Source organism: Garra rufa, chromosome 2, assembly GCF_049309525.1.
Source record: "Garra rufa chromosome 2, GarRuf1.0, whole genome shotgun sequence".
NCBI lineage: Eukaryota > Metazoa > Chordata > Actinopteri > Cypriniformes > Cyprinidae > Garra > Garra rufa.
In genome coordinates, this window is record NC_133362.1 from 18,528,785 (window position 1) to 18,543,752 (window position 14,968).

Here is a 14,968-nt window from a genome sequence, read left to right on the forward strand (position 1 = left end):
GACCTAGAAATAAGTATTTTACTGTTTTAATTCCTGAAGTTAGTCAGTGAGACTTACAAGTTAATCAAGTTTCATTCTTTGAAAAACAGCATTTATTAAAGTGTATAGATGAAAGCAGCACAGTGTTTGCTCTAGTTTTATAATTGCATGGTCCATCCTTATTGTTTGCAGCTTACTGGTTTAGATCTAATAAAGCGGGAGGAATTCACCAAACTGGAAACACTATTGCAGGCTGAGTTTCAGCCTTTGTCCCGCCTCTTGTTGTTGATGGGCTGGATGCATTGTCAAAGCCTGGATTCTGCCAAGACCCTTCTGAGAGTTCTACATCACCAACAGGTCAGTTGTCAGACATTTGATTAATGGTACAAAGTGTCGTCCCCTCTGCTGCTTATTCTGGTCGATAGAACGTTAATAGATTGGTGTGGCAAATAGTTGCACAGAAATGTTTGCCTATAACCAGCTACACAATATAAACCAAAAAAACATTCACTGTAGCAACCCAGTACCTTGTCAGACAGGCCTTTCATGTCATGGACCTTTCCTTACCCCAAACCCCCCCCCCCCCACACACACACACACTTCACTTTCTATCTAAAATTAAACAAAAAAAAAATCCCCTCCAGCTAAGGTGTGATCTTGACTTGAGCATTTCTGTCATGTGCCATGATTGCGTTGCAACACTACTGAGGTGTACACCTTAAATAGTTTGTTGAGTCTGTTAGATATATGACATTCGGAAGTGTTATTGATTGATATTTTGTCTCTATTTGACAGCTGTGGGCCTGTGATAGACTGCCTGTTTATTTATGTTTATTTGAATGTCTAATATGTTTATGTACACTTGTGGTCAAAAATTTACATACACTTTGCAGTATCTGCAAAATGTTAATTATTTTACGAATATGAGAGGGATCATACGAAATGAATGTTATTTTTTATTTAGTACTGACGTAAATAAGATATTTTACATATTGTCAACAAGAGAAAACAATAGTTGAATTAATACAAATTACTTTGTTCAAAACTGATTCTTAATGCTGTGTTGTTACCTGAATGATCCAAAGCAGTTTTTTGTTTAGTCATAGTTTTGTGTAGTGATTTAGTAGGTAGCGTTTTGTGTATTTAAACTCTTTCCAACAATGACTGTATGGTTTTGAGATCCATCTTTTCACACTGAGGACAACTGAGAGACTCATATGCAGCTATTACAGAAGGTTCAAATGCTCACTGATACTTCAGAAGGAAAAACTATGCATTAAGAGCCAACTAAATTTGAAGATCAGGGTAAATTTAACTTATTTTGTCTTCTGGGAAATATGAAAGTGACTTCTGAAGGGCAGTATTAAATGAAGAAAAAAAAAAAAAAAGAAAGATATTTAGGCAAAAGAAGAAAAAAGTAGCCTACGCCTCTTTATTCTGTTCAAAAGTTTACACCCCTGGTTCTTAATGCATCGTTTTCCCTTCTAAAATGTCATTAAGTGTTTGAAACTTCTGTAATAGTTGCATATGAGTCATTCAGTTGTCCTCAGTGTGAAAAGATGGATATCAAAATTATACAGTCATTGCTGGAAAAGGTTCAAATACACAAAAATGAAGAAAAACCAAAGAATTTGTGGGACCTGAAGGATTTTTCTGAAGAACAGCAGGCAGTTTAACTGTTCATGACAAATAAGGGGCTTATGAACAACTATCACTAAACAAAAAATAATTAACATTATGCAGATTTTGCACGGTGTATGTAAACTTTTGACTTAAACTGTGTATAATAATTCCACATTAGTGTGTGTGAATATATAAATAATTAAGTTATTTTTTTCATTCTCTCTGTAGCCTCAGAAAAATGATTCAGTATTGTGTGAGATAGCTTGCACTCTGTCCTCTCAACTTGGTGTGCTGGAATGGTGCAACCAGAACAGTCCGTGAGTTAAAACACTGTTTGTAGTGAACTTTCTTTTTTTGTGAAATGGTTGATTTAACCACACTAATGTATGCTTAAAAAACTGGAAGTTATGTTAATTATTCTTGTTCAGAGATTAAATGCTATTTGTTCATCTACACTACCATTTAGACATTTTAAATTAAGTCTTGTGCTCACCAAGGCTGCATTTATTTGATCAAAAACATAGCTATATTGTGATATTTTATTAACATTTGTAGTAAAGTAACTGTTTTAAATATTATTTATATAATTTATTCCTGTGAAGGCAAAGCTAAATTTTCAGCACCCATTAATTCCGTAAACTTTTATTATCAATATTAAAAATGATTGCACTCATTATTTTTCATTAGTTTTTTTTTTTTTTAGATTCTTTTGATTTGTAATTTTGCAGCATTGTAAATGTCTTTACGGCCACTTTTGATCAATTAAATGTATCCTTGATAAATAAGAAGTGTTAGTTTAGTTTAAAAAACAACAAACCAAACTTTTGAACGGTAGTGCACATGTCGTTTATTTACTGGTATGCATACTTGTACAGAGGGATATCCCATGATGCCTTGCTGAGTCACTTACACATGCTGGACCATCACTCTGCCCTGTATGTGCTGCACTCTCTGACACCTCTCACTAAATACGAGGAGCACAAAGTTCTGGAACTGCTGCAAAAAACAGGTATAAGACAAGGGGGTAAATTTGAATTCACACACATCTGCAGAAACGTTAAATCTTTGTTATACGATTGTAGGAGATCCTTCATTAGAGGACTCACCCAGCAGCACTGTCCAGCGAAACATCACTCTGTTTCGTGGCTTCTGTGCCATGAAGTACGCTCTCTACGCCATCTGTGTGAACGCACACATGCACACAGGATGCCTGGACTGTGAGTCACTGCATAAGCAGCAGACAGAGGCAGGTCAAGGGGACGAGCCAACTGAAGGTAACAGTGCTGGTGTTTTTTCTTTTCTTTTAGGAAAACAAAAGAATGTCTGTTTCCATTGTTATATCAACCAATCCTGATAATAAACCAGTTAACTTAGTTACTTTAGTAGTTCACATTTTTTCTTTCATTCTTTACTCTTTCCCAGGATGCTCTGATCTTTTCCAGCACTACTTATCAGAATGTCAGCTCTACCTGGAAGCTGTTCCGGCGTTATTCCGTTTGGAACTCTTGGAGAACATTTTCTCCCTCCTCTTCCTTTCTGACTCTGACTTCAGCCCACAATCAGATCAGATCAGCACTGGCACAGAAACCCAACCAGACACAAACACTGAAAAGAGGAAACCAAACAGTACTAAAAGTATGAGCACGACTGAGAGCCTCTTGAAAACAGAAAAGGAAAGTGGAGAGATGGAGGAATTGAAAGAAGAGATCCAAAGCAGACAGTCTGATCGGATAAACCCTGAGCTGGGCCACCTGACTTCAGGGTGTCGTGGGTTTCTGGTGGACTTAAGTGTAATGGAGGGGATTCTGCGGCTGGTGAGAGAGGGCTTGGAGGGCGTATGTGGGGTCGGGCAGGAGGACGGCAGGGCACTTGCAGCTGATGTGGAGTTGGCAGAGAGTCTGGGATGTTCTGTTACAGCAGAAACGTTCAGTGCCCGGTTACAGAGATTGTCTAAATACACGGCAGAAGCCCAGTGGAGATTGCAGATTGTTACTAGCAACCATGGCAATGGGAATGGTGAGAAACGTGATGTAATATTTTTATATTCATGTTGCGAGAGTTTATTACATACACTACCTTTCAAAAGTTTGGGGTCGGTTTTTTATTCAGCAAGGATGCATTAAATTGATCAAAAATGTATAAAGACATTTATAATGTTATATAAAACATTACAAATAAACACAGTTCTTTGGAACTTTCAATTCTTCAGAAAAAATAATGACAAAAAATGTATGACTATGACTGTTTCCACAAAAATATTTAGCAGGACAACTGTCAACATTAAAAATAATAATAATTGTTTCTTGAGCACCCGAATAGCAATGTGACCCTGGACCACAAAACCAGTCTTAAGTCGCTGGGGTATATTTGTAGCAATAGCCAAAAATACATTGTATGGGTCAAAATTATTGATTTTTCTTTTATGCCAAAAATCATTAGGAAATTAAGTAAAGATCATGTTCCATTAAGATTTTTTGTAAAATTCCTACTATAAATATATCAAAATGTAATTTTTGATTAGTAATATGCATTGTTAAGAACTTAATTTGGACAACTTTAAATTTTGATTTTTTTGCACCCTCAGATTCCAGATTTTCAAATAGATGTATCTTGGCCAAATATGGTCCTATCCTAACAAACCATACATCAATAGATGTGTTGCATACATCTCAGTTTTGTAAAATTTTACCTTATGACTGGTTTTGTGGTCCAGGGTCACATATTAGAATGATTTTTGAAGGATCATGTGACACTGCATACTGCAGTAATGGCTGCTGAAAAATTACATTCTAAAAGATAAAATGTAAAACAGTTATTTTAAATTGTAATATAAAAATAATATTTTGCAGTGTTTTAATCAAATAAACACAGCCTTGCTGAGCATAAAAAAATCTTACTAACCCCAAACCTTTGAATAGTAAAACTACACTACCACTCAGAAGTTTTTTAACAGTAAGATTTTTAATGTTTTTTTTTTAAAGAAGTCTCTTCTGCTCACTAATCCTGAATTTATTTGATCCAAAGTACAGCAAAAACAGTAAAAAAATTTGAAATATTTTTACTATTTAAATAGATGTTTTCTTATTTAAATTGATTTAAAAATGTAATTTATTCCTGTGATTTCAAAGCTGATTTTTTAGCATCATTACTCCGGTCACATGATTCTCCAGCAATCATTTTAATATTCTGATTTTCTGCTCAAAAAACATTTATTATTTATAATTAACAGCTGAGTATATATTTTTTAGGTTCCTTTGATGAATAGAAAGTTCAGAACAACAGCATTTATCTAAAGTAGAAATCTTTTGTAATCAATTTGAAGCATTCTTGCTTAATAAAAGTATTTAATTTAAAAAACATATACATAGACTGACTGCAAGCTTTTAAATTGTATGGTGTATAATTTTACAAAAGCTTTTTATTTCAGATAAATGCTGTTCTTCTGAACATTCTGTTTATCAAAGAATCCTGAAAAAAAGACTCAACTGTTTTAAATATTGATAATAATAATAAGACGAAATGTTTAAGCAGCACATCAGAATATTAGAATAATTTCTGAAGGATCATGTGACACTAAAGACTGCAGTAATGATCCTAAAAATGTTGCTTTGATCGGAAGAATAAATTACATTTTAAAATATATTCAAATAGAAAGCAGTTATTTTAAATGGTAAAAATATTTCACAATATTAATGCTTTTGCTGTATTTTGGATCAAATAAATGCAGGCTTGGTGAGCAGAAGAGAATTCTTTTAAAAAAGTTTTGATTGGTAGTGTGTGTATTAACCGTATTAACGTATATGTGTGTCTGTATCTGTAGATGGCTTGTACCTCCCATCTCCACTCCCCAGTCCAGCATTTCCTCTGAAACGCCAGGGTAGTGGTAGCAGCGGTTCAGGTGTTCGGAGGAAGAGAAAAAACCATCGACATCGCTCTGAACGTCACGCTTCATCGGAACGACAGAATGGGGAGGTCAGCACCGGCACCTCAGGTCAGTTCACAAAAACATACACACCTACTAAATACTTACACTTACTTCTCACATCCTGGATAAACGCTAATAATAATTGCTCTTGCTGATTGCAGATGGCGGGGTGTGTGTTGGGAGTGTGTGCCGTGGGAGTGAAGTGTGTCCGTGCGGTGGACCACACAGCTGGCTGGTTCCTGCGATGCTCTCCCCACCCGAGTCTCTCCTCATCGCCTGCATACGCAGAGGCAACTACATAGAGGCCCAGCAGGTGAGATATGATGCCATTTTTTTTGACACTAGAGAGATGTCATTCCAGTTACTCACCCATATAAGACCTTCGTTCATCTTTGGAACACTAAATAAGATGTTTTTGATGAAATCCGAGAGCTTTTTGACCCTGTCTTAACTACACTCCTGGGTCTGGGAAGATTTCAGTTATATTGCTGTCTATGGAGGGTCAGAAAGCCCTTGGATTTCTTCAAAAATATCTTAATTTGTGTTCTGAAGATAAACAAAAGGCTTACGGTTTTGGAACGACATGAGGGTGAGTAATTAATGACAGGATTTTAATTTTTGAACTATCCCTTTAATGGCACAGACAGCATAGTAGCAAATCTAACGGAATCTGAGAAACATTTTATGCAGTTATTCTGTGTGGACCTCATTTGTCATTGTTGGTTCATATCCATGCATTTGGGTTTCTTTAATGCCATGTGTCTGTCTTATGTGTGTTTATTAGGTGATTGCGATGTATGGTTTGGAGAACTCTGAGTGTGCAGGTGAACTGGTCTTTATGGACCGGTACCGAGAGGTCCTGAATGAGCTGGCTCAGGTGGAGCAGAAGATAGAGAGCCAGTCACTTTCTTCATCATCCTCGTCTTCAGAGGGTCTGGGCACAGTGGGCGTTGCTCCAGCAGGCAGAACTAGAATGGGCAGCAGCAGCAGATTAACACTTAAAAGCATTGGGAGTGCAGCAGCCGCAGGTATTGCGCACATTTAACTAAAGGTCTAAAGATGCAATAGGTTTGTTTTTATATAACACTTAACACGCAGCCAAGCAACTGAAAGAATAAAATGGGTAATTAGTGATATCTATAAGACCTACTTGCTGTTTTTTTTTGTCCCCAGGGATGGCCTTTTATTCTATCTCTGATGTGGCTGAACGTTTACTCAGCACCTCGAGCCGGCCGATACCCTGTCTAGAGGACAATTACTGGCTCTCCCAGTGCTCTATAGACTCGCCAGACCTCGCGCGACCTCTTTTGGAAGAGTTGAGCCCTGCGGCTATGGCGGCTTTTGACCTCTCCTGCTGTCAGTGCCAACTGTGGAAAACTTCAAGGCAGTTGCTTGAGACTGCTGAAAGAAGACTTAGCAGCTTTCTGGAGGCTAGAGGTGAGTTTGCATCAAGGATATTTATTTGGGCCATATTTATTACTGAGTCCTGACCTCATTTTGCCTATTGCAGGTGTACGAGTAGATCTAAAGGTTCCTCACGCTAACAGTATTAGAGGCTTCCCTTCGGTACTGCAACAAATCAGCAAGGTCCTCAATAGAACCTGCGTCAGCAAAGGAACAAGTAAAACAAGTTTGATTATTTCCACACATTTGCATGCACACTGATATTTTAGTTTTACCTTACATAACCTCTTTATTTTAACATTTCTTCTCTAGACTGTAATGGAGAGGAGAATGCTGTCTGTAGCCCCTTTGGCTGTAGTGCCCAGGAAGTGCTGTTGTCTTGTCATACTATATTAACAGAAGAAAGTATCGCCTCCCGGCTAAACCTGAATCAGCGGCTAGAGGTCACGCTTCAAACCCTGACCTCTGCCACCAACATCTCAGGTACTAGCAAAATGAACTTTATACACAAAAAATGTAACTTTATGGCGCTTTGAAAACATGACGTCAATTGAATTTCTGTTTTTTTTTTTTTTTTTTTTTCCTAGAACTGTTAAAATTCATGCTAATTTTGTTGTAGTTAAATAGACAGTTCACCCAAAAATGAACACTTATATCGTTCCAAACCTGTAAGACCTTCATTCATCTTCGGAACACAAATTAAGATCTTTTTGACTCTGCATAGACAGCAACCATACTACCACGTTCAAGGCCCAGAAAAGTAATAAACATCGATTAAAATAGACCATGAATAATAGACATCAGTGGGTTAACTGTAATGTTATAAAGCTACGAGAATACTTTTTGTGCACAAAGAAAACTAAATTAACAACTTTATTTAACAATTTCTTCTCTTCCCTGTCAGTCTTCGACTCGAATAGAAAGTCCTTTTTTAATCTGTAGTCTGTAATCTACAGACATTTAAAGGTGTCATTATAAATTATTAGGGGCCAGATTTTAATGGAACCACATTTACAAAACAGTTATGAAATGACATGTTGAAATAATGAGAGAGAAAAGGTCATAATTATTACAAAAAAGACAAAATTGTGACATAAAAGTTGATGTCATACATCGATTAAACAACTCAGAAAATGTTTCCATTGTCTGTGGCCTGACCCCTTTAAAATATGTGACCCTGGACCACAAAACCTTAAGTAGCATGGGTATATTTGTAGCAATAGCCAAAAATACATTGTATGGGTCAAAATTATCGATTTTTCTTTAATGCCAAAATTCATAGTTAAGATTCATAGATAAAATTCAAGATACTAAATAAAGATCATGTTTGATGAAGATATTTTGTAAATTTCCAACTGTAAATGTATCAGAACTTAATTTTTTATTTGTAATATGCATCGATATGACTTCATCTGGACAACTTTAAAGGCAATTTTCTTAGTATTTTGAGTTTTTTTTTTTTTTTTGCACTCTCATTCCAGTTTTTCAAATGTTGTATCTTGGCCAAATATTGTCCTATCCTAACTAACCATACATCAATGGAAAGCTTATTATATTTAAGTTTATATATAATGTGTAAATCACAATTTCAAAAAACTAACCTTTATGTCTGGTTATGTGGTCCAGGGTCACATATAATTAATTAATTTTGACTTTTCTTGTTCCCCTGTAGTAGATGGACTGGCGGGGAACTCTCTCCTGACAGCGCTGACTGAACAGGCTGGTCTTAAGCAGTCTGAACTAGATTCCCACCCAGTGCGTACTGCTATGAAACAACTCCTACAGTATCTGGACCAGCTCTGCCCGTTTGAGTCTGACAGTGCCCCTGGCCGACCAGATTACATACGCAACTTCCTTGATTATGTCAATGTGTTGGCTTCAGTACTGGTGCGCAGTCTGTGGTCAGAGGGTAAGACTAAAGATTCCAGTCAGCAGAATTATTGACATGTCTACAAAGTATTAGGAGCTCTGAGATATTTGTGATCTGATCTTAGATCAGTCTACGGAAGTGAAACTTGGAAATCCTCTTTTACTGTTGCTTCAGTCGCCTACACAGCTTCTCTCATTGCTGCTGTTTGACAGACAGGTGTCACCTGATAGGTAAGCAAGGATCTGTCTTTCTTGAAGGATTAGTTCACTTCCAGTACTAAAATTTACAGATAATTTACTCACCCCCTTGTCATCCAAGATTTTCATGTCTTTCTTTCTTCAGTCGTAAAGAAATTGTTTCTTGAGGAAAACATTTCAGGAATTTGCTCCATTTAGTGGACTTCTATGGTGCCTGTGAGTTTGAACTTCCAAAACGCAGTTCAAATGCAGCTTTAAAGGGCTCTAAATGATCCCAGTCAAAGAAGGCTTTTGTCTAGTGAAACAATCTGTTATTTTCTAAAAAAATAAATGACAATTTATAGTTTTTAACCACAAATGCTCATCTTGTCTAGCTCTGCGATCCACATGCGTACTCTATGCACTCCTGTTTAATACAATTAGGGTATGTCAAAAAACTCCCTTCTTATTTTCACCCCCAACTTTAGAATTGTCCTACATTGCTGCAGAAGTACTGACCCAGTGTTTGCAAAAAAAGTCAAAAAAAAAAAAAAAAAAAAGTTAAAACAGCAATGTAGGACGATTTTAAGAGTACGTATAGACAAGATGAGCATTTGTGGTTAAAAAGTATATAAATTGTTTTTTTTTTTTTTGGAAAATAACATCATTTTGATAGATAAGACCCTTCTTCCTCAGCAAAACTGCATTTTGGAAGTTTTAAACTTGCGGGCACCATACAAGTCCACTATATGGAGAAAATTCCTAAAATGTTTTCCTCAAAAAACATAATTTCTTTACGACTGAAGACAGGCATGAACATCTTGGATAACAAGGGGGTGAGTAAATTATCTGTACATTTTTGTTCTGGAGGTGAACTAATCCTTTAAAGTGCTGCATTTTCACAAATGTACAAATATTTTAAATCCCTGATATATGTCTGTTTTTGTAGGGTTCTGTCTCTCCTGCAGCAGGAGCGGCTGCGTTTGAGCGTGCAACAGGTTGTAGTTCAGCGCTGCTGTGAAACTCTCCCTCTTATGGATTCTAGAGCTGTGACTTTTTCTCAGGGGCCACCAAGGATTGCAGGGCTCAATAGTGGTGTGTTCTGCCCAGCCAGCATTGCCTCAATTCTCCAGCAGTATGCTCAGGAGTGCGCCCCTTCCCTTGACCTCTCTGATCCTGCCACAATCTCTGACCCAAGTTCTGAGTCTGAGGTCTCGATGGAGGACATGTCTGCTACATCCACCAATCTCTCCACTTCTCCGCCATCACCATCTTCGTGCCCTCCTTCTTCTTTTCTCCTCACTCCATCTGCGCTGTCTTTCCTGAAGTCACGTTCCCCTCTTGTTGCTGCCTTGGCTTGTCTCAGTGTCAGTCGGGGTGGTGTGACCCGGGCAACCTCCTCTGGCTGGTCAGGCTATTTTCGTGGATCTGGGCGTAAAGAGGTGGTTTTGGATGGAGACCAGATCTCAAAGGAAGGAGAAGCCCTGCTTAAAAACTACCCTATCCTGAGAATGTACCTACGGACCATGGCAGAGCCGGTTCTAGGGGTGTCGTTGGAAGCAGATGAGGGTCTTGGGGCAGCTCTCTGTGGGAAGCCTGTGGTAGGAATGTTGTTTTCTGGCTTGCAGGGCAATGTGGGACAAGCAATGGCTGTGGAGGCTTTCCAGCAAGCCCTAAACATGGGTGATCTGAACAGAGCCTTGGACCTCCTAGAGCTGTATGCACAACCCTGCAGTCAGGAGGGGGCACTTCGGGACAAACTACTGGCATGCACTGCACTGCAAGGTAAGAGTTATCTCGGTTGACACAGTGTTTGTTACAGGTTTCTTCTTAGATGTATCTCTTTTGCCATCAAAAGTGACAAAAATATCCTGGATATGTAAAAATTTCTAAGTGATTGGTCTATTCTATTTTGGTCTATTCTAGTCTCGTCTTGTCTCTTCTATTCGGGATTTTGTGGCTCTACAGACATCTTAGTGACCAGTAACTGTTTATTAATGTCTTGTAAAGTTCAAGAAACATTTTGCTTTTTTTTTTTTGAATCAACAGACTTATTTTAAAAAACAAACATAAAATCTCACTGTTGAAAAACTTTTGACTGGTAGTGTAATTTCACATAGGCACTGGCTAGTTAAAAAACTGGGGTTATATTGATATCATGTGCATTATTTACAACATCTTTTGTATTTCCTTTTAATTTTATTTTGTAGCTAATGATTGTTCAGATGATTTAGTTTATTCAGTTGAAATATTTGACAACGTGTATTAAAATTGTTGAAGGTCAAGACATTCCTTAACAAGACAATAAATAAGAGATTTAACAGATATCTGTGTCCATGTCTCTCTGTAAAGAATGCAGCAGTGTGGAGCAGTTGTTTCGTGTAAGGGACTGGGAGCTGCGTGGACGTGTGGTTCTGCAGGGTTTAGACCGCTGGCCTTTACAACAGTGTTTAGAGCTGCTGCAATTCTGTCTCAGTGACCAGAACACCAAGGATCCACTTCGAGAGCAGCTTCAGCAGAGGAAACACGAGCTGGACATGTACCAGCGGGTCAGTCTGACACAGCAATGCTCTACTTATTTAACTCTTGTGGCAATGCTTGCATTTTAACCAGGTATTACTGTGTTCCTATAATTTAAATGATATCTTTATAATGTGCATAAACATGCCAGTTAAGTATTACCAGTAAAAAAAAAAAACCTATAGTACCATGTAATCTTCTGTCTGCTTTTATAAGCTCCAGACAGAGGCTGAAATTACTGTTTTGTTTTTGAATTTCAATCAGTGGCAGTTTGTGCAATATAAACTGTCCAGATTGTACAATTTGGCTATTGATATAATTTTGTAATTTAGATGCTGAGTTTGCAGCCACCGTTGCCATGGGAGACGTGGCAGGAGTTGAGGGAGGAGTCTACAAAGAATCCTGAATCTGTGTTCAGTCTAATGCTGGAGGCCAGGGTGAGTCTGAGTTCTGTGTAAACCGACTGTAAACTGTAGTTGAAACATGGGAATGTCCTGTGTTATGTTTGAATAAACTGAATGGAGGTATCAGTGCTGTATTACTGTGACTAAAATGTCCAGTTGGTTCTGAATTATTCTGTGTAGCATTGAATTGACTGTGCCAGTAATATGTAAACAATTAGCCTTTTCACATTTCTGTGTTTCTGCAGCTGTTCACATCAGACCAAAATGCTTTCTAGAGCATGAACAGAGAATATTAGACATCACCAGAGTGAATATGAAAAGCATTAAAGCCACTCTGTGTAAAATAGAAAGGGGATACCGGGTTTTGATAATCTGTAACGCTGTCCTGTTAGATTTGGTAACCGTGCTGTGTCTCTAGATCTGTTCACATCAGAGCAATATGCTTTCTAGCTTATAAAATACAGGAGATTAGACAACTAGAGTGAATTTGGATAACATTAAAGTTGTTCTGTGTGAAATAGAGAAGAGTAATGGATTTCTATATCCTGTTATGCTGTCTTGTGGAGTTTTGTAACCCGCTACATCTATGTCGCCCTTTACATCACACCTAAATGCTTTCTAGGATATAAAATGAAAAACATTTACATATCACCAGCATAATTTTTGAGTAGCATTAAAGTCATTCTGTGTGTTTGCTATAGCTTAGAAAATGGTTATAAAATATGACAAAAACTCAGAGGTAAACTGTCAGAACAAATTTATCTTGGTAAATGTCAGATAACTTTGATAGAAAGGTATGTAATCGATTACAATCAACCAAAAATTCAGACAACTGTAAGTATGACAATATTTACACCACTATCAATACGTTGACCAATTACCAAGCAACGCTCACCAAGCAATTTTGTTCAGTCTGTAATGTAAAAAGGTTGCATTTGCATATAAAGAAAAAAACATTTAGGCAAAACATGGTCAGGTCAAGGTGTCTGAATAATTTTTGGTCCCAAATTTGTATCAATTTTACTGCTAGTCTACTGTATAAAGACTTTTTAAGTATATGTTACAGCTTATTTTGCTGCCATCGCTTAGATAAATGAACTGCAGTGTCCTGCACCCACTATTAAAAAACTATAACAAAATTATATATAATAATTTTTGGTTTGACTATATCTTCAGCTGTTCCTATCAGACCAAAATGTCTATTAAACAGAAGTTGAAACATCATCAGAATGAATTTGAAGAACATTAAAGCCATTTTTATGAAATAGAAGGATAATGGATTTCTCTGGATAACCTCTGTGGGTACCTGGTTGGATTCAGTGACCCTGCTGTATATTTGTGTGTTCTAGACATTACTAGAGTAAACATTTTGCATTATAGAAAGATTTTTTTTCAATTGTAGTGTAAAATACCTATATCATGAAGGATAAATCTGTGTGTTTTCAGGAGTTTGAGTTGTGTACCCAGTGGGTGCAGCTGTATTCAGTCTCTGATCAGTCTCGAATGCAGCTGCAGACTGAACACCTGCTATACCTCCTAGAACAGAATCACACAGAAGATGCTTTCCAGGTGTGTATGTGTGTTTTTATAATTTCTGTTGGCTTCCATTGTATAGAAATATTTGAGTTTACTGTATCTGTGGCCCTGTTTACAATAGTGCATTTTCGTTTTAAAACAACATTTTAAAATGCAAATAATCCTCGACCACACTAGCGTTTTTGTGTTTCAAAGCAATCTCCGTCCACACTACACAACAGAACGTGTGTGTCACATGACCATTCATAATAAGAATAGTATTATTTGCAGAGCGAATGTGAGAAGCCACGCCATCGTTTTCAAAAATCTCCATTTTGGTACATTTACACATTTAGCATGCAACCCCGAGGGTCGAAAATGCCAGAATAGTGTAAAAGACAGGCGTAATTGTAGCAAAAGTTATGCGTTTTAAAATGAAAATGGGCTAGTGTAAACGTAGCCTTTGTTTGTAAACTAGTTTTATGCTGTCAGTGACATGAACCCATATTGGGCCTACAATATTAGGCATATGACAGGATATTCATTAGTTTTGTGATTTGCTTTGTAAATTATGTTACAAACAAACAATAGCACTCTAAGAAAAAATGTCTCTCTGTATGCAGCTCTTGGAGGCTCTCTCTGATTCAGTGGGTTTGGAGGTTAGTGAGCGAGCCCTGGATCGAAGACCTGGATTGGCAGCCTGCCACTTCCTATCAGACTACCTCACTTTGCACTTCCAGAGTCAGATGACCCCAGCGCGAAGGCGCCACATCAATGCCCTTCACCTTGGCTCCAAGGTAACAATTTTTGACCTTAACCAAGTAACACACTGATTCAGCTGCAACAAAAAAATTCTTGTGACTAAATAGCGTGGTTTGTTTATCTGTCGCAGGTTCTACTCACTCTGCCGGAAGCATCTCATCAGGACTATTTTTCCCTGCTGTCTGATCCGCTTCTCATGCTGGAGCAGCTGCTGATGAATCTGAAGGTAGACTGGGCCACTGTTGCCATCAGCACTCTACGGAGCCTTCTGCCAGCTCAGGACGCCGGCATTACCAACCAACACATTGACGCCCTACTAGCAGATTACGCTCAGAAAGCTCTTGATTTTCCTTATGCACCCAGAGAGTGGTCACGTTCTGGTGAGTTAGAGCAGTGGATCAGTTTTTTAGTTTAGTTGTTAGTTAAAACATTATATTGCAATTCTTCTTTTCACTAATCTATTTCTTTTCCTCTTTCTTTTCATCTCAGACTCTGTCATTAGTCTGCAGGATGCTTTTCTGCAGTGTCCAGCCCAGGAGAGTTGCCCCTCTTCTCCAAGCCACACCCCGCCTCCATCAGCAGGTATAAACCACAATTCTTTCCCTGACTACATATTTTCTTTCTAATATATCCAGATTTCGAGACTTCCGGTTCATTATCCATAAATATAAATAACGAGAAGAATATCAACTTGCAGTAAATGGTAAAATAGTTTGCACTACAAACCAGAGTGTTTATCATTTAGATAATACATTAAAATACTATGGTAAGACACACCAATTTGCAATAT

General features: G+C 37.7%; 1 protein-coding gene across 1 annotated transcript in view; it reads left to right on the top strand.

Moving 5' to 3' along the window:
- Window positions 1–14,968, top strand: part of zfyve26 (zinc finger, FYVE domain containing 26) — a 29,800-nt gene that overhangs the window by 4,906 nt on the left and 9,926 nt on the right. Inside the window, exons 6-25 of the mRNA XM_073834930.1 lie at window positions 172–336; window positions 1,831–1,919; window positions 2,478–2,611; window positions 2,685–2,876; window positions 3,025–3,618; window positions 5,423–5,593; window positions 5,689–5,840; window positions 6,312–6,555; window positions 6,701–6,964; window positions 7,038–7,157; window positions 7,244–7,414; window positions 8,604–8,840; window positions 8,926–9,031; window positions 9,927–10,762; window positions 11,330–11,526; window positions 11,830–11,934; window positions 13,348–13,470; window positions 14,040–14,213; window positions 14,309–14,558; window positions 14,668–14,760. Coding sequence (XP_073691031.1) covers window positions 172–336; window positions 1,831–1,919; window positions 2,478–2,611; window positions 2,685–2,876; window positions 3,025–3,618; window positions 5,423–5,593; window positions 5,689–5,840; window positions 6,312–6,555; window positions 6,701–6,964; window positions 7,038–7,157; window positions 7,244–7,414; window positions 8,604–8,840; window positions 8,926–9,031; window positions 9,927–10,762; window positions 11,330–11,526; window positions 11,830–11,934; window positions 13,348–13,470; window positions 14,040–14,213; window positions 14,309–14,558; window positions 14,668–14,760 — 4,417 coding nt within the window. The remainder of the gene's footprint in view (window positions 1–171; window positions 337–1,830; window positions 1,920–2,477; window positions 2,612–2,684; window positions 2,877–3,024; window positions 3,619–5,422; window positions 5,594–5,688; window positions 5,841–6,311; window positions 6,556–6,700; window positions 6,965–7,037; window positions 7,158–7,243; window positions 7,415–8,603; window positions 8,841–8,925; window positions 9,032–9,926; window positions 10,763–11,329; window positions 11,527–11,829; window positions 11,935–13,347; window positions 13,471–14,039; window positions 14,214–14,308; window positions 14,559–14,667; window positions 14,761–14,968) is intronic.